General features: G+C 47.5%; 1 protein-coding gene across 1 annotated transcript in view; it reads left to right on the top strand.

The window, feature by feature from the left end:
• The window catches only part of LOC111145085 (ADAM metallopeptidase domain 12), a 319,525-nt gene extending 296,045 nt beyond the window's left edge, over positions 1-23,480 (top strand). The window contains exons 19-23 of the mRNA XM_022499714.1: positions 2,248-2,383; positions 2,991-3,099; positions 4,913-5,092; positions 21,300-21,430; positions 23,420-23,480. Coding sequence (XP_022355422.1) covers positions 2,248-2,383; positions 2,991-3,099; positions 4,913-5,092; positions 21,300-21,430; positions 23,420-23,480 — 617 coding nt within the window. The remainder of the gene's footprint in view (positions 1-2,247; positions 2,384-2,990; positions 3,100-4,912; positions 5,093-21,299; positions 21,431-23,419) is intronic.
• Positions 23,481-25,747: the final 2,267 nt, after the last annotated feature.

Raw genomic sequence — 25,747 nt, 5'->3', positions numbered from 1 at the left:
ACCACGTCTTAAAGACGACAGACATAACGCTGCTCTGCGGGGCCAGGCGGTGAGGACAGTGCTGGGATGGGGGGAGAGGGAGGACCTGCCCCAGGGGCACATCTGCAGAAAGTGTCATGAGTTCCTGATCATCCTTCTCCTTAAACCCGGTCGGGTCTCAGCGTCCCTCTCAGAGACTCCAGGCGACCATGCCCTCAGGTCCAGGCCCCGCAGCAAGTACAAAAAGGACCAGAAAGTCTTGCTGTCTAGTGAGCATTCCTTCTGGGAGGTGGGGGGGGCCGGAAAGCAGCCCTGGGCCGGCGTCCCCTTTCCTCGCTGACGTCTCCGCCCTGACCACAGCACGTTCCCTGCCCTGCAGTTGACATCTGGAGCCGGCAGAAAGCGTGTGTCGTGCTCACCTGGCAGGATTCTAGCTTTTGCTTAGATAGGGGCACAGGCCCCCGTTCCCCCGACATCGGGGTTGGAGGGGATTGGCCAGGACGCTCTGGTACTGACCGCGGTACTCGCGTGTGGGGGCTTCCCATTAGCCAGGGAGTCCGAGGTCGCCTGTCCTTCACTGGAGCAAGGAAGCATCCGTGCCTCGGTCCCCTGCCCCTATGACTGCATGAAAGTACACTTAAATGCACACAAAGAGGCAGGCGTGGGGAGCTCTGTCCTGAGCCTCCCTGCCCCCACCGCCCCTCAGCCTGACTGTGACTTCTCGAGCACCTGCCGTGTGCCAGCCTCTCTTCCAGGGCCCAGAGACACGGAGCAGGCCCAGCGTGGCCCAGCAAGAGCACTGCCAAGGGACGGGAGACCAGGGGACTTGGAGGTGGGCCAACGTGGGGAGCCACATGGGACCTGGTGTTTGCACCGGGAGAGGGGACCGGGGGCCCCGGTTTGCTGGCTTGAGCGGCGTGACGGCATGCGCTGCGACAGACGACGGCAGGCGGCCCGGATGGTGCAGCCACGTTCATGGCGTAGGAACGGTTCGAGGGCTGCGCCGATCAGCTTAAGACTTGCGGATTGATTGCGAGGAGCTGGAAATTGTGGCTCGTGCTGTAGCTGCTCACTTCATTCATTAGCTTTGTGAAGACACAACAGCGCTCTAGCCAGAGCCCCCGTCTGAAAAGAATGACGTTTTGGCCGGAAACCCAGAAGCAGGGCTTTTCCAGTAACACTAACAAGGGAATCAAGACTGTCATGTGTTGATTGTCTTACTTAGGCTGAGACACATCCCTGATAGGACTTGTCAGTTGGGGATGAAGTCCAGAAACAGGGTGGGAGGCGTTCTTTCCCTGGCAGTCAGCCCCGGTGAGCATCTTAGCCAGCAGCAGGGGGGGTGACCGGCACCTGCGCAGCTGTCCCCAGCAGCCGGAGGGGACTGTGGCTCACCTGCCGGGGAGGCGCGCCCTGCTTGTTGTTGGTGGGGGACAGAGACCCATGAACCCCACATCTGTGCTCTCAAGGACTCCACAGAGCAGTGGGAGCTGCCGGTCCAGCTCCTCTCCAGCCTGGCAGGGTCATCCCCGGGGCTCTTTCTGTGGCCAGAAACCAGCCTGAAGCTTTGACTTTCCCTTCTCTTCCACACCCTTCAGGGGGGCTTCTCAGTGTCTTTGTACTGAACAAAATGGGAGCAAATCCCAGAAAAGGGATGTTCCCTTGGAGAAAATAAAAAGTACCCTCCCAGGGAAAGGGGTTTGCCCCCCAAAACCTGTAACTTGAGTCCCTAACGTAACAAACACAACGAAATCTAACAGAAGCAAACCCGTGGGCCTTTCCTTTTAGCTATGGATTTTGTGGGGCTTTCTCACCTATTTTGACAATGTCCAGAAGTAGAGTCTTGGTCTAAAAAAATAAACACAGACCCCAGCGCTAAAGAATGAGAGGAGGAGGGCGTGGGAAGGAGCGTATCTGTGATGGGGGCTGGAGAGGTCACTGTCCAGGGACGTGCCGGCTCCCTACCACCATCTGTGGCCACCATGTCCACGGGGCAGTGGGAGGTTTGGGGGCAGCATGTGGTCAGGGCTATGGTCCCACCTGCCAGACGACATTCCCGTTTATCAAGAGTTGTCAGAAATGCATCACTGGCGATGCAGACTGAACCTCAGACAATGACCTTTGAACTAAGACCAACATATCAGTACATCTACTCACGGCATTCCTGCTCCTTCCTTCAGAGCTCGCGGGGCCGTGAGGGCCACGATCTGATACTTCCCGTATTTCATCATGACTCTCTTTGCCTGAGCAAAATGTGTTTTGTTTCAGATAACCACGGTTTAACCATAGGAATTCTGGTGGCCATCCTCTGTCTTCTTGCTGCTGGATTTGTAGTTTATCTGAAAAGGAAGACATTAATTCACCTGCTGTTTACAGATAAAAAAACCACCATTGAGAAGCTAAGGTACGCTGGGTTTGGGTCATCTTTTCCAGAGACGGCATTTGCAAGCAACGCACAGGCAACGGCTCCTCTTCTCGCTTTGTTTTCCTTAGCAAAGAAAGAGGTCAGATTTTTAGATAGTAAAACCGTTGTTTTGGTTTTTTAAAATCTTTGCCAGACCAGCTGCCTCCTTTCCTTTCCCTTCAGACTGTTTGCTGCTCGTTCCATGAGTAAGCAGGCTGAATCGCACTGATGCATTTGTTCCCACCCTTATATTAGTAATTTTTGCAAGACACAGGATCTTAAAATATTTTCGTCAGCTGGGGTAGCTTGGGATCTAAATGTATTCGAAGACAATCTTGCTGAAATGGCCTCTTTCTACCAAATAACTCCCAGGGGTCTCAGAGCCACGTGTCTATAAATTGCAAAAACTAATTTCACAGAGTAGTGGCTTTGGGGAAAAAAAAATCAATATATATTTTTTAATCTCGTAAGAATGTTAGATAATTTTTCCTTATTGAGTTAAAATAAGTCAATTATTTTTTCGAGCGTGATTGTGAACAGATCAGAAAAAGTCAAGTCAACCAGAGGGGAAACGCAACTGTTTACGTGTAACGCGATTGTGTTGCAGGTGTGTGCGCTCTTCACGGCCGTCTCGCGGCTCCCACCCTGGTCAGGCTCACCTCGGCCCCCTCAGCAAAGGCCTGATGAGGAAGCTGCCACATTCCAGCATGTCAAAGGTAAGCTGTTGACAAACGTGAGAAGTTCGTGGGTGCCTTGTGACATGGGTTTCTCAGAAGAGCTTGAGTAGGAATAGATCCCAAAGATCTACAGATAGTTTGTGATGGGACCAGATCCCTGAAATGTGGAGTCCACCCACTTCATGACGTAATGGCTGGGGGCTCCTTCCACTTCTTCCACGGCCCACTCTGCCCCATGGAAGCTCTCCGAGATCCAGTTGAGGCGGTGTCCCCGGTGTGATGTGCTATGTGGTATGTCATGGGCCATGATCCCTCCAAACACCCAGACCTAATTCCCAGGAGGCCCACTGGGTCTGCCTCCCAAGCAGGTTCCTTCCTCTGGGCCCCTCCTCTGGTTTCAGACGCCGCCAGCAAGGTCTGAATCCTCTTTGGCCCTGTACCTCCCCATGCATTTCTAAGTGTTACATGGAGCCCATGGCTAGGCCCCTTTTGCTCCAGCTCAGGGCTGTGTAAGCTCTGTCTACTCTACCCTGTGGTTTCAAAGAGCCGGTCCAAACCCCAAGTCCTTAACCTGCTGGTCTCCTCCTGGCTCTGACCTTTCCTGCTTCCTTGTGAATTATCACCAGAGTCCACTCCAATATTTAGGTATCCCCATCAAGTATTTCTGCCGTATGCATGAGAATTTTTGAATATTGGACTCATTCAACAAGAGTCCAAATTATGAGTGACAGTGTTGGTGTCAAGAAATGACAAATGATTTTAAATAGAACTATCACTTATTTGATAAATCATAAGCTATTTTATCTCCGTTGCTATAAAAAGTTTATAGGAACTGGGTTCCTAATATGCTTTACCACCTCTCAGCCCCAAATGTGGGACTATATAGCAAGAACCACCAGCTTTACTGGTGAGAGCCAAAGACACAGCTTTCTTTTGAAGAGCCAAAAAATGGGAAATGACCCAAATTTCCAACAACAGGTAAAAGGATAAACAAACTTTGGTCTATTTACACATGCAATGCTATTCAGCAATAGGAGAGAATTAACTATTAATATATATGACATCATAGATGAATCTCGAGATAATTATACCAAGTAAAAAGAAGAGTCCATACTCTATGATGCCGTTTCTGTGGAATTCTAGAAAATGCAAACTATTTCACGGTGGCAGAAAGCAGACCAGTAGTTGGAGGGAAGGGGAGATGGGGAGGAGTGGGAGGCAAGGGTGATGGTGAGCGTATGTCATTATCTTGCTCGTTGTGATGGTTTCACTGGTGTGGACACATGTCAAAGTTTCCCACTTCTCCCGGTTTCGCTATGTGCAATTAGCCGTCTTTCCGGGAACCTCAATTAAGTTGTTTTTAGAAAAAGAGAAAGGAGGAAAAGAGGGAGGGTGGGGGGGCATGAGGCATCTGTTCTGATCTGCCCTAAAAGCAGAAGCACCATGTAGGTGGTGACCCTCCAGGTACAGGCCCCTCACCTCAGCCGGCTTCCAGAAGCCTCCATCGTCCTTCCCAGGGGTTTCCTTGGTTCTCCCTGAGCCTGGAGGGCATCACCCACTGCCTCAGTTCACAACTCCTCCATCCTTTCCTTCAGATGTAGTCTGTGTCGTCATACTTGTTGGCGCCTGCCGAGGTGTCCTGTGCCTATTTGTTGATGAATTAAACCAGTTTTTAAAATTCTGGGAGAAACCCACTATTCCAGATTGGGTCAGAGGGTGCTTCTGCTCCAGCTGTGAAGTTTGCACAAGTAACGATGGGCTCCCTCTCAGGAGAATGCCCGACCAGTCAGCACCGCCCCCTCCCGGGGAATGGTGACTCCTGTGACACCATGGCTTTTGCTCCCCTCTGCAGGGCAATACCAGGAGATGGTCCCCGTGTCAGAACGTGCACATCAGCGGGCCCCTCCAAGCCCACGACGCCCCTCCGCCCAGTTCTCCTCAGCGAGTGCTCCCGCCCCTCCAGAAGGCACCTCGTGCACCCCTCGTCCCCGCCAGACCCCTGCCGGCCAGCCCTGCGCTCCGGCAGGCCCAGGTATGCCCTCGCAGCTGATGTGATGGATGTCATTCAAGTCCAGACCTGCCCTCATGCTGACCTCTGGTTGGTCCGCTTGCCAGGGCCTCCGTGAAATGCAGATAACTCAGCTCCTCGGATGGTTAAATGAGATAAGCCATGGCAAGCATTTAGTACAATGCTCGGTGTAGTCACAATACGTGTGTTTTATCAGGAATATCTGTGCATTCAGAATAGCCGAGGCAGCTGCCCCTCTTACCACCTAATCCAAACTCTCAGAAGAACAGGATGCTGCTACTAATAGGGTCTGCACAATAAATCAGAGATGGTCACCTCAGGGGTCGGGGTGGGGAGGGGGACTCAGTCGTTAAGCATCTGTCTTCAGCTTGGGTGGTGATCTCAGGGTCCTGAGCCCCGCATCGGGCTCCCTGCTCAGTGGGGAGTCTGCTTCTCCTTCTCCCTCTGCCCCTGCTTGGTTGTGCTCTCTCTCTCTCCCCCAAATAAGTAAAATATTTAAAAACAAAAAAAGGTGGTCACTCAGGAATATTGGTGGGCATACTTTCTTACCCTTTTTTTATTTTCAAAATGACTCACAAGACTTTTACCATCCATCAAGTCTCTCCCTCCCAGACGCAGCACAGTATTACATCCTCCATATCTGTCATCTATCTCATTTTTATGCTGTTTTGGAAGTTGATGGTTTCTGTTTGTTATGACCATGAATAAGACATCACTTCAGGATTAAAATTTGAGGTGGGCAGAAAGTAAAAACAAGCACATGCAAAACACAGAGACATAATCCCTGATAACCCTGTTATCATTGTCATACTTCTAGTAATTGTTGTATTTAAGAATTTCACGTGTATTTTTAACATAATTAGATTATTCTGTATGTACATTGCTTTACAGACTACTTTTTTGCCTGAAGATCATTCCTATTTACCACAGCACTAAAAATTCTTAAACATGTCTCTTTAACAATAGCACTATATATGTAGGTAGAATAGTTTTTTAAGCACTTGCCAATTAGTGGGCAAGTTTGGATGTTTCTAAGTTCTATTAAAATTAGTTCTGTTGTGAAGATGTAGACAGACAAATTTTGGGACACTTTAATTATTCCCTTAGGAGAACTTTCTAAAAATGAAAGTATTGGGTTGAAAAGTGCTATAATCCTTTTAAGCCTCTTAACATATAAATTAAATATTTTTTCAGGACCCCTATGTATATTTGTATTTCTACATTATTACAGAGCATCTCTGTCTCCATGACTTTGCTGGTTCTAAGTCTTACCATTTCAAAGCTTTGTCAAATTGATATTTAAAAAAAAAAACAAAACTCATTTTTTTCTGTCTAGTGGTTCTGTCGCTTACTCAAAGGGGATGTTGATGTCTTCAATGATGAATGTGTCTCTTTTCAGTCCATCAGTTTTTCCTTCATGCATGTTGAAGCTCTGGTGTTTGTGGTACACAGTTAAGATTGTTGTGTTTTCTTGGTGAATGGACTCTTTTGTCATTATGTCCTGGCCCTCTTTAGTTCTGGTATTTACTTTTGTTCTAAAGTCTACTTTATCTCATCCTCATATACCCACTTCAGTTTTCTCTTGATTCATGTTTGCAAGATGTGTCTTTTCCCACCTTTCTACTCTTACCTTTCCTATGTCATTGTATTGAAAATGAGTTTCTCAGAGACCACATGTAGCTGGGTCATCCATTCTGTCAGTCACTGTCTTTTAATAAGTGTGTTTAGATCACTTACTTTTAATGCAATTATGGGTGTGTTAGAACCTGTCTACCTTTTTAATATTGTTTGTTCCCTCTGATTTTTGTTTATTGTGCTCCTCTTTCCTGAATTCCTATAGGTTGGTTGAACATTTTTCAGTGTTCCCTGTTGATTGATCTACAGTGTTTTAAGATATGTCTTTGTGTAATTTGCCATAGGGCAGGCTTTCGCAACCTCAGCATTGTTGGCATTTGGGGCTGGGTAACATTTTGTTCTATGGGACTGTTGTGTGTGTTGTGGAACACTTAGCAGCATCTTCGTTTCTACCAAGATGGCAGTTGCACATGGAACCATGTCTTTGAACTTCGCCAGATGTCCCCTGGTGGACAAAATCACCTGACTGAATAGCTGGTGCTCTAAAGGTTATACCATATGGATGTAATTTATCACAGTCTACTAGTATCGGTATGTTGTCACTTCAAGTGTAAAAACATTACCCCCTTTGAGGCCTCTTTATCTTCTCCCTTTATCACATAGATGTCTTAAGTGTTACCTTTATGTGCACTCAGAACCACTTCAGATGCTATAATTTTGCTTTCAACCATGAAGCAGAGTTGCTTAAAACCAAGTTCTGAAACTGAAGACCCGTCTACTACCTCTACTCATTTTTCCACCCTTTCTCATCTTCCTTTCTTCCTGATATTCTCAGTTTCTTTCTGTTATCAGTTCTTTCCTGTCTGAGAAACATTAACTATTCTGTTAAAGCAGGTCCACTGGTGACATGCTCCTTTGTTTCTCCTTCATCCAAAGATGTCTATTTCACCTTTGCTCCTGAAGGATATTTTCACTGGATATAGAATTCTTGGTTGACTATTTTTTTTTGGACATATGAAAAATGTTCCTCTTCCTTCTGGCCTCTGTGGTGATTGGAAATCTACTGAAAAGTTTAGCCCACAGTCTCTGTTCCAGGGAAGAGATGTGGCCTGTTATAGTAAGCAGGATTGGGAAGCAGGGCTCTGCCATCTCCAGGATGTGGTGACCAATTGGGGGCAGAGGGGATGTCTTTTTCTGCTCCCCACCTGGAACTGGAGTAAGGTCGGATACAGTCAAGATATTTCGCTCTTACTGAGTCACCCTGTTCCCCAACTATTGGCTGCAGCCAGAAGGCCTTCCTTGGGCCTCCTTTTGCTCTGGTGATACTGGCATTTCCAGACCAGGAACCTCTCCAGAGCACAGACCAAGACATAAAAACAACAAAAAACAAAAACAAGAGCTCACTTTTGGGTAGTTTCTTGAGTTCTGAGGTCTGACAGCCAGTCCATTTATTTTTTTCTCCAACTTTCAGAGTCTCAGTTGCTCTATGGACTTTCTCCAGACTTTTGTGTTGTAATTTGCGGGAGGTATGGTGTGAAGGGGGCTTATTCCATCTTGTCCAGACCTCATCTCATTCTGTATCTCTCTGATTACTGGCACACTTAGACTGCATTTTACATATCTGTTAACTAATGGTGTAACACTAAATTGCCCCTTGAAAAACAAAAAAGCCTTGATCTGTCAGTGATTTCTCTGCTGTAAAAAATCCCACCATGGCCAATTTCAGGCCATCAACATAATGTCACCAAATGAGAAGTAGAGAATTGGCTGACATGATCTTGGACCAGCCAGCTCCAGCATGGAGCTGCTACTGACTGTATTTGTTCCGTGAATTGTTCCTGCTCTTGGCGTACATTCTTCTATTTGGGAGAGACTTGTTCTTTCCGATTCGTAAGAGTTCATCCTCTTACCAAGAGCATTTGCCCTCTTCCAGTATTTATTGCAAACCTTTCCCTGGCTTACCTTTAAATTTTATTTATGATATTTTGGGGTGTAAAAGGAATTCCAGTTTTGCCTATTAAATGTATTTGTCTTTTGTGTGAATTCTCCCCCTTCTTTGTGCTTGCAAAGTCCCCTTCCATTTCACTATCAGTCAAGGTCTACCTCTAGTCTCTTCTGTTTATTTTATTGACTGTTGAGAGTTCTTCCACAGTTGTTTTTCTAACCTGTCTCGGATTTACATTGGGGGAAGGCAGCAAACATGTCCTAAACTTTTCCGGGTGATGGACTTATTTGAGAATCTGATAAAAACTATGAACCCCCAGAAAATGCACCCGTACTCAATACTTTGCATGTAAATTTCAGATATCTGCAGAGCCTGCCAGCTCTTTTCCCATGGATTCCCTCATGCTGAGGCTTTTTATGTCTCTCTTTAAACAACTTGCCTATGCACCATGTCAAACTGGGACTGTCTTTAACAGACCATGGGATCTGAGGCAAAATATTTCCACTTGCTGGTATCTTTTTTTCCTTACAGCAGCCAATGCCTACAGAAGTCACTCCCTCAAGATTTCCTTTAAAAACAGGTCCTGAAAAAGGCTTTCATTCTGTTTTATGAAACGAAGGAAATGTTACCCTTTAAACATTAGGAACTGAAAAATCCTCATTTCTCACTGCAAGCTGGTGTCTGTCTGGAGCTTTTCCGAGACATACGATACAGATTAAGCTCATGCTTCCTCCCCCATCGCACGTAGAGAGCTGGAATTAATTCCATGCAGGTGTGGGCTGTGTTTGGAGGTGGCTTATTCTTGGCAGCACAGATCGAATCTACTGACTGACACTGCACTTTCGAGTCCTGTGCCCAGTCCCCCACAACCTGACAAACACACGGCTGCACGGCTAGCCATGCGTTGTTCATCCAGACTTACCATCTGAACCTTCCAGAAGGAAAATGTTGCCGTAAACATGATATACACCTCACATCGAAAGGCTAAATGTTTGATCTTTCTGTCCAGCACTCTGTGTGATTTATACAAGTCGGGGATGTCTGACTCTGCTCCCCGTCTTGTCCACAGACGTCCCCTTCCCAGGTACCATTTCCTTTGCAGCAGAATGTCCCTTGGAACGCAAACTTCTCAACCTACCTCCTTGGCCTCGATCGAAGAAACAAACTCTTCATTTCCTTTTCATCCTGCCAGCTATTTTAGAGAAAACTTAAGGCAGGACGTTCATCTGGCTGCCGGCTGACTTGCCAAGTTCCCCCAGAGCATGAAAGGCAGAAGGCAGGCTCGGGAACAGGAGAGTAGGAGGAGGACACGGGGGGCCATAGAGGTGTGTGACCGCCTATGTTGCGCTCTGTGTCGTTGGGGAGCATCACAGAATACCACACCCAGCATGGCATTGACCCTGGCCTGCAGGAAGGCTCCCTTGTGTGTGTTGGGGAGGGCGGGGAGTGGGAGAGGGCAGCAGGGATCACACCAATCAGAAAGACGTTTCCATCTTTCAGGCCACTTTGGAAGCACCAGGTGCCTTTTTCCGTGGGTCCTGCTGCTGGCTGGTTCATGTCAGGGTCTGGCAGGAAGTGAAGAGGAAAGAAAGGAAGTCTGTGCACAGATCCCAGAAGGCTTTAGAGCCCTTCTGGGGATGGTCATTCTTAAGATATTCTCTGTTGTTTTTCTCCGTGAAAGGGTTAAAAATCACTCAACTTTGCACCCCCCCAAAAATGTCAATATTATCATTATGATCATTTTTTAAAATAGAATAATGTGTAGTAAGGGGAGAAGATACAGCACCTAGCAAGTGTGGGTCTTGAGCAGAAGTCTGAAAGGACGTTCTTGGGAAGAAGCCACTTGAGGTGGTAGGCTCCAGCCTGACCCCCGGGCTGGGACAGGAGGGACAGACACCTGGCGGTTGATGACCTGCACAGAATCCAGCCAGAGGATCACTGTCTGGACCACACACTTGGTTCATGAAGTCAACTGACCTGACTTCCAGAAGGGAGGGAAGCCCCAGAAACACTGGGTGAGCTAGGGAACTTGGAGGGGAAACATCTGTGTGCTGGTGCCCTCTGACCTATTTAAACTCTCAGGGAAGCAGGCAGACCATCATCACAGTAGCCTCCAGCCAGTCCCAGGTAGGGAGGCAAGGCTGATGTCCAGCGGGAGGACAGCGCCTGCAGAGTCAGGTCTGAGATGCTTGGAGAGGATCCAAACCCAGGTCGGGAGGAGGAGCCCAGGGGAGGAGGCAGGCAGCAGCCCAGTACACAGACGCCACACAGGGAAGATGACAAGAGTTTGGGCATAGACCGAGCGACCTCCTGTCACGTAAGAAAGGGCCTCGAGCCACCTAAGCCTGAACAGTGAGGTGCGACCCTCCAAAGCCTGCAAGATAGGAAGACCACTCGTATTCTCAACAGCCAGACATCGGTGTGCGTAATTTTGCTCCTGGAAGAGAAGAGAGCCAGATGGGGACAAACTGTTGGGGTTTTTCATTAGATTTCGAGGATTTCAATGACACAAGGCACAACTGTAGGCAGTTACACACCTCTGTGACCCCCCTGTGTCCTCCTCCTGAATGTCTTTATGCAGTTTATTCTGATTAATTGGCTTAATGAAGTCATTTAAAGTTTAAATAAAAATGTGTTCAATGCCACATCTAAGAAATAGATATTTCTGTCAAAAAAAAAAAAAAAAGATTTCTGCTCACAGAAAATTACGTCTAGCGAGGGCTGTACTAAGTAGCAGCAGACGGCAATGCAATTTTCGGCTGTCGGACTGAAACGTGCCAGGATTCTAAAGGGAGCCCAAGAGGCACCTTCAATCCGTAGCCGGGCCATTCTTCTAAGGAGCACAACCTTCATGCAAGTGTCCCTCTTTTAGCATTTATCTGTATTTTATTTTAAGGTTTGCCCCATAAAATGGCATTTGAACTATACATGCTGCTGTGTGAGGATATCTGCCCCAGGGTCGTTTTTGTTGATTTCTTTAAGCCCTTAGTTTCCTGGAAAATGCTAGGAAGTGCTTTTCCTCTGAGCAATCTTATCAGTGAATTATAATACTGAACTGGCTCAGATTGTTTTTCTAGTCAGATTAGCTTCTTCAGGAAAATAAGAACCAAAAAAGGACAATTGGATCCACTCCCGAGATTGATTTTTGCTGAATCAGAGTCTTTTCCTGAAAGAGCTGGTAGGCCCCTAAGAACGCTCGCCAGCCCCATTTCTGGCACAGCTTCTCTGCACTGCAGAGATGTCCTCAAAACGGGGGCGACAGGATTCATTGCTATTTTTATTCTCAAAACCGAATAGCGTAGAAGTGTATTTCTGTGGGCATGCATGTGTCTGGGTGTGCGGTTTTACTAATTGTCTTGGTATAAGGAGCTTTCTATTTTAAATCGTTGTAACATAGCAAACATTTACTGAACACCGATGACGCGGCCGGCATTCCTGAGCCAAGTGTCTTTATGGGCATTTCTGACCATCTCCTGGAGCCTGGGAGCTGACATCCCCCTTGGCCCCATTTTGCAGAGGATGGAACCAGGTACAGTGAGGCGGAACAGCTTGGTAGGAAGGCTCCCAGAGGTGGGAAAACCACGGTCGCTGCCTCAGTCTGGGACAGGCGGGTAGCTGGAGAGGAGGGAGGCAGACAATGTTCTGGCTGAAGACTGTTCAGGTTAGCCTAGTTCAGACCACTGCCCATCTCTGCCGTGTTCAATTCATTTTTGCCCCCATTTTGCTGCAGAGATCCAAGGTGCTGGGGGCGGGGGGGTGGACCTTCTGGCATCCTATAGAGGCTTGCGTCTGTAACACGAGAGTCCTGTATTTCTCTGTCCTTTGGCTTGCAATGCGAGCGAGCTCGTGTCCTTCTGGTCCTGACTCATCTCTCCTGGAGCTGGTCCTTGCTCGGAATCAGAGCGGTCCTGGGGCTGCGTTTTCAAATACCAAGAAGGCCACGTGCATGTTCCGCAGAGGTGGAGATGGTCGGTTCCATGTTTCTGACAGGCGCTTCTCCTCACCGGCGCCTTGTCTGTGTCTGCGGAACATACTCCAACCATGTTTTGTCAAACGAGACCAGCTCCTCTCGTGCGGTCTCTGCGGCCTGAGAGGGCTGCGGAACGACTTTCTTCAGTGGCCTGTGGTGGGGGTGGGGGGTCTGTTTCAAGGAGCTCCAAATCCCCTCCCTCCCCAGCCCCGCAGAGGGGGTGCTGAACAGTTCCACCCCCGCACCCCGAGCTGTTCCTGGTAAACAACAGTTCCTCATTCCTAAACGCTTTAGGATATAGATGTGAGCAAAATGAATTAATGTGGACTCTGAGGCAGAGCCCTGACTTTCCAAGTCCTTTTCAACAGAATGAACTCGGCATTTGAATGAATAAGGACTTGTACCCTTCTGGCCTGTGTGGGTGTCTAGTGTTTAAACCAGTGCTCATGGGGCCTGGAAATCTGATGATTTAGATCCTTTCTCATCAGAAATGCTGATATGTAATGAGAAAAGGAAATCCATTTGTCAAGATGTTCTCCCAAGGAAGTGAGATGAAATACAACGAAGCGGATCTTTCTAAAAACCTTCGTTAAGCCAGGCAACCCAAAAGCTAATAGCTGAGCACAAGTGCTGGACATTGTGCCCCCCCCCACCCCTGGCCGCCCCGGCCATGCCTGCTCGCTGCTTTCCAAATTTCCCCCTTTTCCCAGATGCTGTCCGAGGCTGCCTCCTGTCTGACCTTTTCCGCTGTCCTCCCGTGAGCCTCCATGCTCACCTGCTGCCTCAGGGGTGACCTTGTCATCTGTTCTGTCCAATGTCAGGAGGTGCAGACTGGGTCATGCATCTCCAGGCACACCCACATCCAGTCCCTTGAACATAATAGATGCGAGAGGAATACGCCGAGGGGATGTGAATTTTAAGTAGTAAAAAATAAGTCTCCTCCCATTATCGGTTATTTCCCTGTGGCTGTCACGTTCCGTGAGTCACAAGTTCATAAAAATTTGAGTCCCTTCCTCCTGTAAATCTGAAATGTAGCTACCAAGGTCTTGGACGCCTGCTGACCTCTCCTTGCCACCTGCCCAGTACTTCTAGGAATCTTAACTGAAATTTCTCTGGTTTCATATCCTATACCAGTTATTCATGTGATAAACCCGTGTGTTGTCTTTAAAAACATCTATTTCCTGTATCTCTCTGGAGAGAAGGAACCGCAGAAGAAAGCCATTCAGATGGTCACAGTTTTCTAAGGGATGTTTGCTTTCCACTCATTTAGAGAGTTATGAGAAACATGCAAGCTGTACTTGAGAAAAATGATGCTGATTTTACCCTTTATGTTTTTTAACAGGTCATATATGCCCATAATTACACATTCCAACAGAACAGAGGGTTGCTTAGAAAACAACTGGTCTCCCTCCCACCTCTGCCCCCGGGCTTCCTTTGCCAGTAGCGAGCAGTGTTACTAGGCTTTTTAACTACAACTTGGAATACAGGCGAAAGCCTCCTTTCCACTGTCTTTCTCTGCAGAGAGAAATTATTGAAAACTTGGAAATTTTTGAACATGCAAAATTGGAGAAAAGAGTATCGTGAAACACTGTCTGCCTCACACCCACCTTTAGCACCTGCCAGCTTGCTGGCCTCTTGTTTCCTCTTAGCCTCTTGTTTGGAACTCACATGGCAGCCCACCCCAGCATCTCTAGCACTCTGGCTGTCCCCGAGTGGTGACACGGGGGTCCACCTCATTCTTTCCGCTACTTTGTGTTTCGCTGTGGAGCCATCCCATAAATTACTTAACCTGTCCTTTACTGAGGGCCACCTGGGTTGTTTCCAGTCATTTGCTGCATCAAACAGGCATGTCCTTGCCCAAGGACTTCAGGGCCCTGCAGAGGACATCTGTGGGGTAACGTCCCGGGAACACGAGGATTATCCAAAGGCTGTAAGATCTGATGAGGCAGAACAGCCTGGAAAGGAGTCCTGCCGATTTCTACTCCCCAACTCCCCAACAACACGGTATTCAGAGAGTTGACTTTTCTTTGTCCATACAATAGCTAAAAAAATAAGTGGTGTCTACATTTCTCTTCCCATAAATGAGGCAGAACCTCTTTTCAAAGATATAAGATCCATTTGTGGTGTTCTTTTTTTTTTTCCTTTTTCGTAAACTCTTTCCTCTCCTCTGCCATCTCATTGTCTTTGGAGAGGCCTGTCTACCCACAGAATACAAAGGTTTTTGTCTCATTCTTTTGGGATCTTTTTTTTCCTACACTGGAATATTTGGTCCATCTGCCATTGTTGTTGGTGTGTAAAATGAAGTAAGAATCCAACTCCCTGTTTCTAGAGGGCCAACCGAGTAATCCTCAACCCTGTTTCTTGAGTCTGTGTGCTGTTTTGTCCCTTCCCGGCCTGTGTTTCATTAGCGTTTTCTGGCCACTCGGCAGCTCCCACGGGAGCTGGCTGGAGCCTTAAAGCAACGCAGCCTCCCAGTCTCTGTCCCTCGGCCACAGCAGCACTACCTTAGTCCCCCCAGCACACCCCAGATGGCGAGCGCACCTGCCTGTCTGGGCTTCATGGTCATTTCATGAAAATATCTAATATCATGAGCCTGTGGTGTAATGAGTCTCTGCTAAATGACAGCTCCTCGTTTTTCTAATGTGTGCTTTTCCCTTTCTCATCTCCCTCCATCTCTAGATTTCTTTCTCTAACTTCTTAGACCCTTACTTCATTTCTGTTCATACTTCATTATTTATTTTATGCATACATTACCAAATAAGCACAGGGGTCTAGGAATTTCCCTCCAAACACTGCATTATCTGTGCTCACTGGTTCTGATTGGTACTGTTCTCTCTATTCGTATTTTAAAATAACCTACACTTTTGCTTTTGTTTTTTCCTTTGGCCCAAAGGTTGAAATTAATTTCCTTTTGGTTGTCATGAGTTAAGGCGTTTGAAATACAGAAGAGTGAAAATAATGTAGGACTTACCCTCATTTACACTACACAGGTACAGGCCATTGGTTTTCTCATGCATGCCTATTTAAATCTCAGATAGGTGACATGCACACTTTCCTTTTTTAAAAAAAGGAAAAATAGGGGCACCTGGGTGGCTCAGTGGGTTAAAGCCTCTGCCTTCGGCTCAGGTCATGATCCCAGGGTCCTGGGATCAAGCCCCGAATTGGGCTCTCTGCTCAGTGGTGAGCCTGCTTCCCCCTCTCTCTCTGTCTGCCTCTCTGCCTACTTGTGATCTCTGTCTGTCAAATAAATAAATTTTTTAAAAAATTTTTTTAAAAAAAGGAAAAACAAGGCAGTCCAGACAATGTCACTGCGACTACCTCAGATATAATCACTTTTGTAGGTTGGTGTGGATTTTTCTATAGAACCTTTTCAATATGTTCACATAGATACGTATATCCAATGAATATATCACACACCGTGTTTTTCAATTTATGTAAATGGTATCAAACTACAATTGGCTTCACACAGTTTGCACTTACATTCAACTGTGTTTTCCTTCTTTTTTTTTTTTTTGGAAGGACAGCTGACACAGAATGTTACATTAGTCTCTGGTGCACAACACGGGCTCTGACAACTCCGTACGTGAGGCCATGCTCAGAAGCTTCGCTCCCATCTCTCCCCATACACTGCCATTACAATAGCATTGACGGTGTTCCCTGTGCTGTGCCTTTCATCCCCAGGCTTTAGTCCTTCCATAACAGGAAGCCTGGACCCGCCATTTCCCTTCACCCCTTTTTGCTCATTCTCCTACTTCTCCTCCCACTGGCAACCACCAATTTTATTCTCTGTATTTATGGGTTGGTTTCTGCTTTTGTTTATTTGTTCATTCATTTGGTTTTTGGGATAACACGTTTAGACTCCACAAGTGAAATTATATGGTGTTTGTTTTTCCCTGTCTTATTTCACTTCATATAATACTCTCTAGGATCTCATTCTTTTCTATGGCTGAGTAATATTCCATTGTATATACACACCACTCCTTCTTTATCCGTCCATCCATCGATGGACACTGGGCTGCTTCCACATCTTGGCTTTGTAAATACTGCTGCAGTCAACATAGGGGTGCATATATCTTTGCAAATTAGTGGCTTTGTTTTCTTTGGGTCAGTACCCAGTAGGATAATTACTGAATCCTATGATATTTCTATTTTAATGTCGTGAGGAACATCTATACTCTTTTCCACAGTAGCTTCACCAACTTCTATTCACACCAAAAGTGCAAGAGGTTCCCATTCTCCACATCCTCCTTTCATGAGAGCCCCGCAGAGGTACACTCCCTCACTCTTGCATGTTCAAAGACACTTGGCTGTTACTTTTGCTTCTCAGCCACAGCGTGTGTATAAAATTAAGGGGTCACACATTGTTTTCCCAGAACTCTTATACATGGGCTTCCTCCATCTGCCCTGGACAAATCAGAAACTGGCACTTTTTTTCTGTCCTTTTAAGTGAAATGATTTGGTCTCTTTGCTGTCCGGTAACTTCCGTAGTTTGTATCTTACAATTGAGGAGTTGAATTCATTCTCCTGGGGAAACAGGGTGCCCTTGTAATCCATGGATCTGGCCCTCTCACTGTTAGGAAAGTTTTTACAAGATAATTGTGGGTGTTTCTTCCATCTTCACTCAGATCCCTTAAGTGACACCTCTTGTACATATGTTGTGTTGTCTTTGCTGTGGTCTTTGTTGTACTGTGAAACTTTTCATCTCCCTCGGCCGGGACCCTCACAGCCCTGTGTTCGGTGCTATTTTCTTCCTTGGTTTTCATGGTTTTATTTGAGTTTTGCTGCCTCTCTTTTTCATTTCTACAGACAGACATTTTTGCAGGATGGGTTCTTCATTTGCCTTCCTTTTCCTAGGGTGTCCAATTCCTCCTTAGAGGTGGGCAGTTCTTCCTGGAAATCCAGTCACAAGACAGCTGAGGGAAAGGCCAGCCCAGTGTTCAGGGCTCTGAGGGTAGAGGGGTCTGGCCTTCCCTGCTCCCAGCATGGATTGTGGGGGCCCTGGCACTGCTCCAAGCCTGCACAGATGACTGGGCCTGTCTATGCTGTTGCTTGTGCAGCCCAGACATATCATGGCATCTGCTTGCTCCTCATATCTGCATTAAGCAAGGGTTTTCCCCTCTCCAATGTCAGATTGGCAATGGCAGACATCTGCTGCGTCCCAGGACCTTTCTTCATGCTAGCCTGCTGGATAATTCACCTCCTTTTTGGGGTTGTAAGTTTTCCTTAAAGATGGAGTATTGTTCCTTTATATGCATTTTCTACACTGTTTTCAGGTAGTCTCAGAAAGAAGGGTCAAGGTCACCTTACAGACCGGTGTGTGTTCTTTTAAGAGAGCCGATTTGTTGAGACCTCAGCTTTTTTGAAGGAAGAATAAAAAGAAATTGCAGCATTTCCCTGAGAACTGGTTGTCCTTGGCATGCTCTTGACATATATTCCTCACAGAGCCAGAGAGAGGTTGAGTATGGACGGGGAGGCTGACAGCATCCCCTGACCCTGTATGAGCTCATCAGCAATGTCTGCAGCATCACTGGCGTTTTCCTGTGATAAAATCTCCTCTTCCTGTGGAGAGATCTCGGATAAGCAGGATGCATTGGCCGTGGCTTACACAGAGGTAGATAACGGTTGATGGGGGCCAAGGTAGAGGACTCTGTTTAGATTTAAAACTGTATTCCCAACCCTCTCAAAATTTTGAAATATGTAGCTGCCACTAAAACACGAACAGAACATGGACAAATGGGGACACTTGGCATATCTAATGGCATATCTCGATTTTCCTCCAATATCTGGAAGTTGAAAAGGGAGAAAAATGGGAGTCTGAATTCCTGATTTTAATGGGTCTACAAGAATATGTATTGAGTATGAACAATCTGGCCGGGAGTCCTTTCTCAACTCCATTCTGATGACACTTTGTGGCCAAGCTGGACTTTTCTTGGAAACCGAGGTTTGCAAAGGCAGCAGGGAAAGCAGTGCCTAACAGGGCATGTGGGAACCCTACCTCTTCCTGCAAGGTCCTGGCCTGTGCGGCTAGGGCTTCCTCGCACCTGTTTGTAGGCTCCCCATCGCCATGCCTGACATCTGAGAAGGGAGGATGCTTCCTCTTTCACTAACTCCGCTGTTCTGCTGGGCCTGTTCGGGCCTGGCAGGAAGCAGACATCTCACCTACGCAGCATTGGTGAGTGTGACCGGTTCACAGTGGATCGGGGTTTTGCAGATCCCAGGGTTTGAGGTCAGAACTTTCAATCAACATTTCCACTGTTTGGGCTTTGGTCACTACGGTGACTGTACAATTTATCCTTTAAACTAGAACATAGCTGAGAGAGGTGGTGATTAATAATTAAACAGGGCCATGAACATAAATTGCAAATGTCCCAACAAACTAGAATGAATGGCCAAGCTAACTATCTCCTGAGTTTCTGTAATAAATCCTAATGTATTATGATACATTATAACAGGGGTCTCACTTTTTCTCCAGCACTGCAATAAAAACCTGACATTATCTTTATTACCAAGACCAGATACTTATTCATTCTTAGGAGCAAAACCAGTATCATTGAGGAATGAATCACTTAAACCTCAAAGCTTTTCAGTTTTATAGGTGCGTGCATTCATTTTTACATCACAGGCTAATCTCTTGCTCATAGTTTTCCGCCAACTTCTAGGACATGGAGTTTGATTTATTCCCATAGTTTATTACCCAAAGTTTGTTGTTAGGATTGCAGTACCTTTAGATGGTAAATTTGCTCCTAATAGCTGTGAGACAGCTTACCCATAACTCATTGGACACTGTGTACTGGGACCTGTGTGGAGAGCTTTCCAGGTAATGGTTCTGTCCTCACATCAACCTCCTGAGGAAGGTCCTGTTAGCACCCCCTCTCTATAACTTAGAGTCTAAATAACCCCTGTGTTTGCAGAGCCTGGCTGACTCTCTAAACAGCCCATGCTCGGTGTGCAGCCTCGTAGGCATGTTAGATAGTCTATCTGCCTACTTAAGGCATTTGCTCTATTTTGTTTCCTTTAATAAGAAGTGGTATAGAAATGCCTCTTTGAAGTCTATCCCTTGGTCAGTGGCCCGTTGCTCACTGTTTCAACTTGGCATACTTTCCATACAGTTGTGGTTTCCAGACTTGCTTCCTCTGCTCACAAAGATATGCTCAATGGTGATTATACACATTTGCATTCTTTCAACTGAGCCCCATTTGCGGAGGAAATGTAATTTTAGTGGGGTAAGTACTGTGAGAAATTCAAGTCAAGTGTTTCAAAATCCTCTTAAGTGGTCTTGGAAGTATGGAATAGTGAGCCTATGCCAGGGAAGTAGGTCATCTGCTTATTAGGACATCCTGTGTCCCTTGAGGTTCTAACACCATTTCCTACAGACTTGCCATGCATTTGCGAGTGCTTCTAGGCTCCAAAGACCAGAGGAGAAGGTGTCTTGGCACCTGTGTTCACCGTGGGCCGAGAGGAGAACATGGTCAACACTTAACTGACCTCCCACCCCGGGTCCCCCCCGTACCCCCTCTTCTCAGGGTAGCCAGGGGAAGGGGTCCCTGAAAACAAGTGACTTGTGGTTTTACTATATTCTGTGTGTTGCTTTTCTCATATTTCCATTAAGCATTTTAAAATTTGTGGCATGAGGGAATGCTGACGGTATTAATAATTATCTATATTCTGGGGGCTTCCTAAGCTTTTTTTTTTTTTAAGATTTTATTTATTTGAGAGAGAGAGAGAACAGGGAGAGAGGCAGAGGGAGAGGGAAAAGCGGACTCCCCACTGAGCAGGGAGCCTGATGTTGGGCTCGATCCCAGGACCCCGGGATTGTGACCTAAGCCAAAGGCAGATGCTTCGCCGACTGACACCTCAATCCCCAAGGTGTCCATCCCCCACCCCCACGCATCATTTTATGTAGTCTGTGTAACAATGCTTTCAGATAGGTGCTTTTGTCTCCCATTTTACAGAGGAAGAAATTGAGGTTTAGACATATTAAGTGACCGGCACAGTCCCAAAGCGTGGTCTTCAGAGTGTCACTCCCAAGTTCATGCTCTGCTCAATATGACATTTCCATTAGCTTCCTTAGAGAGTTATGCCTGTCCCTCAAAACACGTTCTTAGGTTTTCCTCCTCGTTGTCATGTTCTGTGTTTGTGATTCTTTGAATTAAGTATTTTGGTAGAAGGATTTCAGTGCGTTTCACTCAGCAGTCTGGATTGTCATAGAGTAGAGGGACACCACGATGGTGGAGGGAAGATGATCACTTGTGTTGGCACATTCATTCGCGGCTGGATGAATTGTTACACGGTTCTGGAAAATTAAGATTTTTACCAACCTCTCAGTTTTAGGTCTTTACAAATTGAAAGGAAGCTTGCAGGCACAGGAAAGCTCACCTCCTCCGGGTAGCACTGGCCCCAAACGCCAGTGTGCACTGTCACCCAAGGCCTGGGACCAGGGTGGCCTCTGGAGCCCCTCCTTTGTAACGAGGCGAGGCTATTGAAACATCTTTTAAATATTAGAAGAATTGTTGGCGAGAAGATGAACAAAGGTCAACAGCTTGTATGGTGAGAGGACACGTTCAGCAAGTTTACTCCAGACGTGCAACCTGTGTAGCCCGGCCCCTGACCCCAGTCTCTGGTTCCGGCCATGTTGCAGGGGACTCCGGCGGCCCCTGAGGTGAGGGCCTGGTCACAGCTCACAGACACGGGTGATCGCACGGTCTTGTGGTTTGTTGCAGGGACCTCGCAAGCCAAACCCTCCTCAGAAGCCTCTGCCTGCAGATCCTTTGAGCAGGACCAGCCGGCTCGCCAGTGCCTCAGCCAGGGCCCCAGGGCAGCAGGAGGCTGGGCTCCGCCTGGTGCCCCTCAGGTCAGTGTAACAGCCCCTCCCTTTCTCCCCAGAACCATGTGCGGCAGCCACACTGACCCGTGCTTTCCCAGCCCCATCAGGACGGGGGCCGATAGTCTAAGGCCGGGCTTCCTGTCCCCCAGTACCTGGGAACAGCATGAGGGTTGCCCAAGCTGACAGGAACATTAGCATGAGGCACTCACAAGCCTGTAACCCCCAGGGTCGCGCAGTGGCTCTTGCTAAGCACCCCAGTGTCCCTGAGAGAAACCAAGATCAAGTAGCACTAGATCGTGAGCTTGGGAAACCTGTGGCTCGTGAGGTGAGCCAGGCCCTGTCCCCCTACATGGTGAAGATGAACAGCTCCCAAGTGGTGTGATCCCGTGAAGGTGGATCGTACCCCCAAAACCACTGGAAACCTTCATAAACTTGGCCCCATCCCTGGGGTCCCCAGAAAGGAGGTGAGTTTGGGGGGTGGTGGTCACAGCTGAATGAGAGAGGTGAGGTGAGGGGTTAGCTCCTGCACACCTGGGACAACGGGGAGCTTCTCCATCCAACTAACAAAAAGAATCCCCTTTCACGACCGTCGCCCAGCCACGGTCATCGCTTACCCTGTCCCAGAGGACAAAGGACCCAGGGAGGTTCACCACCCGGGACTGGCCCACACTGGTTTTCAAGAGCTATCCCATTTCCAGGAATTTTGCCAGCTGGGTGTCAAACTGAGCCACTATTATATAAACTCCTAATGAGACAAGTTACGTGAAAAACATAAAAGACTCAAAACTCTTTTTTTTTTTTGACCTTTTACTGTTACCTGTTCTAGAGGTTACAAGCAGCTATTTCCGTTATGGTGCAAATGCCAGGGAAGGGGGCCAGCAGGCAGCCCCTCCCTGCTCACGCAGCCAGAGGATTTATACCCTGGAAACAGACAAAGGCTACAGGTTGGCCCCCCTCCCTCCCCGCCACGGGTAGGGTTACACCCGCAGCCAAAACACCCTTCTGACACGCATACCCCCTTGGCAGGAAGCTTGCTGTAGGAGCTCCGAGGAACCAAAGGTAGGGTGTTAGCCAGGCCCTGGGCTCAATAATTCAGCATCTCCAATGCAGAAAACACGTTCGTGATGTCATTACAGCTTTTGGGAAAAATGTTCAGCCTGTGAGAGCACAAGCAGCCTCATAAATCCCAGAGATAATGCCGGTCAAGGGGGCAGAGCTGTGGTTTCAGTCCCAACTGTGGAAATACAGAAAGACTGTAGAGCATGCTAATTATTTCTCTGTGGTTCGTATGCCAGTCTTAAAGTTACTTTTCTAGTTCAAAAGAAAAAGCACCGCTTTACGTGGACACGATTAGGGGAAGGCTCTCTTTTTAAATGCCACCAGGCCATGGCCGGTCGTCGCCTATGCCGACCGCTGACACCGGCACAAGCTGGTGTTGGTCTTGCCCTCGAAGAAGAAGAACTCGTTTCCGAGGGCTCCCACATGCCCGGCTCTGCTCCCCAGACGTGCATGGGCTCACCAGGTCACTGCAGGCGCGCTGTGGAGGAACGACACACCATCAGTGTAGACGCACGTGGGATGGGGACCACTCAGGGTCCCAGATGCCTAGTAGCTCAGGGACTGTTCCCATGGAGACATCCGTACTGATACGTACGGCCACGATGGAGAGTTCTGTGAAATGCATCACAAAAATTGGTCTCACCTAGGTTTTGCTTTTTCTCATGTGGCTCGTAGAGAAGGTTCCATGACCTCCGTGACTCCCAGTTTTTCTAGGCAGGGGCACAGTTCTGGAGTCACCTTGCGGGGAGGAGGTGGCGCTCCGGTGAGGGCTCCTCCAGGGGCCCCGCAAGCCTGCCACCCGCCAGGGCCATCCCAAGCCCTCAGCACCAAGCCCTCAGCACCGGGGTGGAGTCTGATTCCCAAGGCTCGGCAGAGGGCAGGAGAAGAGCTCCTGGACCTGCAAGCCGCCTTCGGGGGGCTCCGCCTACGATCTCGTTTTCTTTTCTCTTGCCACAGACCGGCTCCCAAGCACCCCCACCAAGCACCCAGGCCCCCCCACACCGCCTACACGAAGTGAGAAGCAAGTCGACACCTTTTCTCGACAGCGAAGACAGATGTTTGCACTATCGTTCGACTCCAGTTGGAGTTCGTTTTTTTGTACCAACTTTTAGAATTTTTTTAAAAATGTTTAAAACACCCGTATTCTCTGAACTCGAGCTACTGCCGTCGGTGCTGTGCTGTGCTATGGTGCTCTGTACACTTGCTCAGGAACTTGTAAATTATTAATTTATGCCCAATGCTGGCTCCAGTGCAGTGCGCTGTGGGAGGCATTTTTTTTTTTTTAAACCATCACTGAGTTTTCCATGGAAGGAAGCCTTGTGCGCTTTCAGTAGTTCAGTGAACTTGAAATCTCATGCTGCGTGGGATTCTGGACAGGAGGTTGTCTTTTTGATCTAGGCTTTATTGGCAGAATGGTTCTCCAACAATCTCTCCATGGCTGTGGTCATGGCACAGACCCAGCTCAGGAGCCCCCAGGCAGAACCATGAGTGATTCTCTGGAACCCCCAATGATCTCAGCCCAGGGCCAGGGGCTTCACGTCCAGGCTGGGCTGGGCTTTCAGGGAGCCCCTGGGCCTCAGCCCACCAGCAGCCACACCTTGAAGGTCCAGGATCGAAGGGGAGGCCCTGGCTTCTGGCTGGGAAGGTCTGGAGAGAACCTGAGCCAGGGCACAGACTGGAACACAAGGCCAGGCAGAAACTTGACCTTGAGCTCACAGGCCTTGAGCACATTTGGAGAGCAAAGACCATTGCTTTACAGAAACATTGCCCTTCCCATGATGCTGTGGCCTCGGCACCTTGTTTAGATGGGGAAGGGGGGTTAGTGCAAGTGGGCTGCGCCCAGGCACGGCAAGCCTCCAGCCCCCCGTACTGCTTGGAGCTAAGCAAATTACCACCTTATCTTCTCAACTGTAATACAATGATTCTGTGTTCGGACAGATAGATGAGGCTTTCCATGGGACCATAACTATTTTCAGATGTGAACCAGTAACCAGACCTAGTGAATCAACATTGTAGATAAAAATCTCTTCTTGCAAAATTCAGCTTATTGAAAATTAGGCAGACTCCCTATGCCCACAAAAACTACAACCAAACAGAACGCCATGTGGCAGGCTGTGTCTACCACCTGGTTAAGTTACTTGTCAGTTATTTCGGGGGTATTCTGTGTTCCCAGCTTGGCTGCGGGACTCTCTAAAAGAGGTTTTCAGCATGTCTGAATTTTTTTTTTTTTTTAATGCTCGCAACCTACCTGTTGAGCATCACAGAATGTGATAAGGAAATCGATTCTTAATCCTAAATATTCATGAAATGTGGTCTTGGGCAGCGGCTCCTTCAACCTTTTACTCTTCAAATGTCTGACTGGGGAGACGTTTTCACAAAGAGATCTTGAACCTGCCTGTACTAATGGCACGAAAATTACAAAAATCCTCAGACAAGGTAAAATGCCATTATGCCTCTGTGTTGTAGTCGGGTCCTATGTGACTCCTTTTCACACTCGAAAGCAGTTGACCACAGTTCTGTAATTCACTCCGAGTGGTTTATGGTAAAGACTTCAGCTGGGGTCATTTCAGCAGTTTGCCTGGGCCTTGAAGCACAGAGACCAGGAATATACCAAGAATCAGCTTGCCTTCCGGAAAACAAGACTGCATTTAACTCGCCCCTTGTTCCCCACTGTATCCAGGCAACATAGTACTCATGATCACGGATAAACTAAATAAATCCGTGTCACAAACACACAAAAGGGAGCCCAGATCTGATACATTCCAACACACACACAGTGTGTCTGTGTGTCATACAATTATTCTTTTCTTAAAAAGGCAAAGCCATATTAGAAAGTATTACTGCTGATGAATATCTACGGAATTACTGTAATTGATAGTACATTTGGTAACTGTATCAAGGCCAAAACACATGCTGTTGAAAAGTTTACAGAATTTTCATGGTGCGTTAAGTGGGTATTGTCTTTACAGATGCCCGGATTCTTAGATCTGTCGTTCTGCCCCTCCTCCTATTATCAGGAAGAAGATGTGAATTTTGTCTTTTTTTTTTTGTCTGTCCTTAGCTAGAATTCCTGTGCTTCCATTTCAGACAACCAGGAATAGATTGGTATTAAAAAAGGGTAACTCTGTGACCTTCCGATGACACATGTCATCAGTGGTCATTTACGGGCGGCAGCTGACACAGTCCTCGCTCTACAGCCCAAATTGCGTTCATAGAGCCGTGCGAGTTATTATTGAGTGCGAACGTGTTTAAACCTAACATCCCTTGACAAATATAGGTATTAAA

The sequence above is a fragment of the Enhydra lutris genome, unplaced genomic scaffold, assembly GCF_002288905.1.
Source record: "Enhydra lutris kenyoni isolate GAN:26980312 unplaced genomic scaffold, ASM228890v2 scaffoldscaffold12, whole genome shotgun sequence".
Taxonomy (NCBI): domain Eukaryota; kingdom Metazoa; phylum Chordata; class Mammalia; order Carnivora; family Mustelidae; genus Enhydra; species Enhydra lutris.
This window is presented reverse-complemented; position numbering and strand designations above follow the sequence as displayed.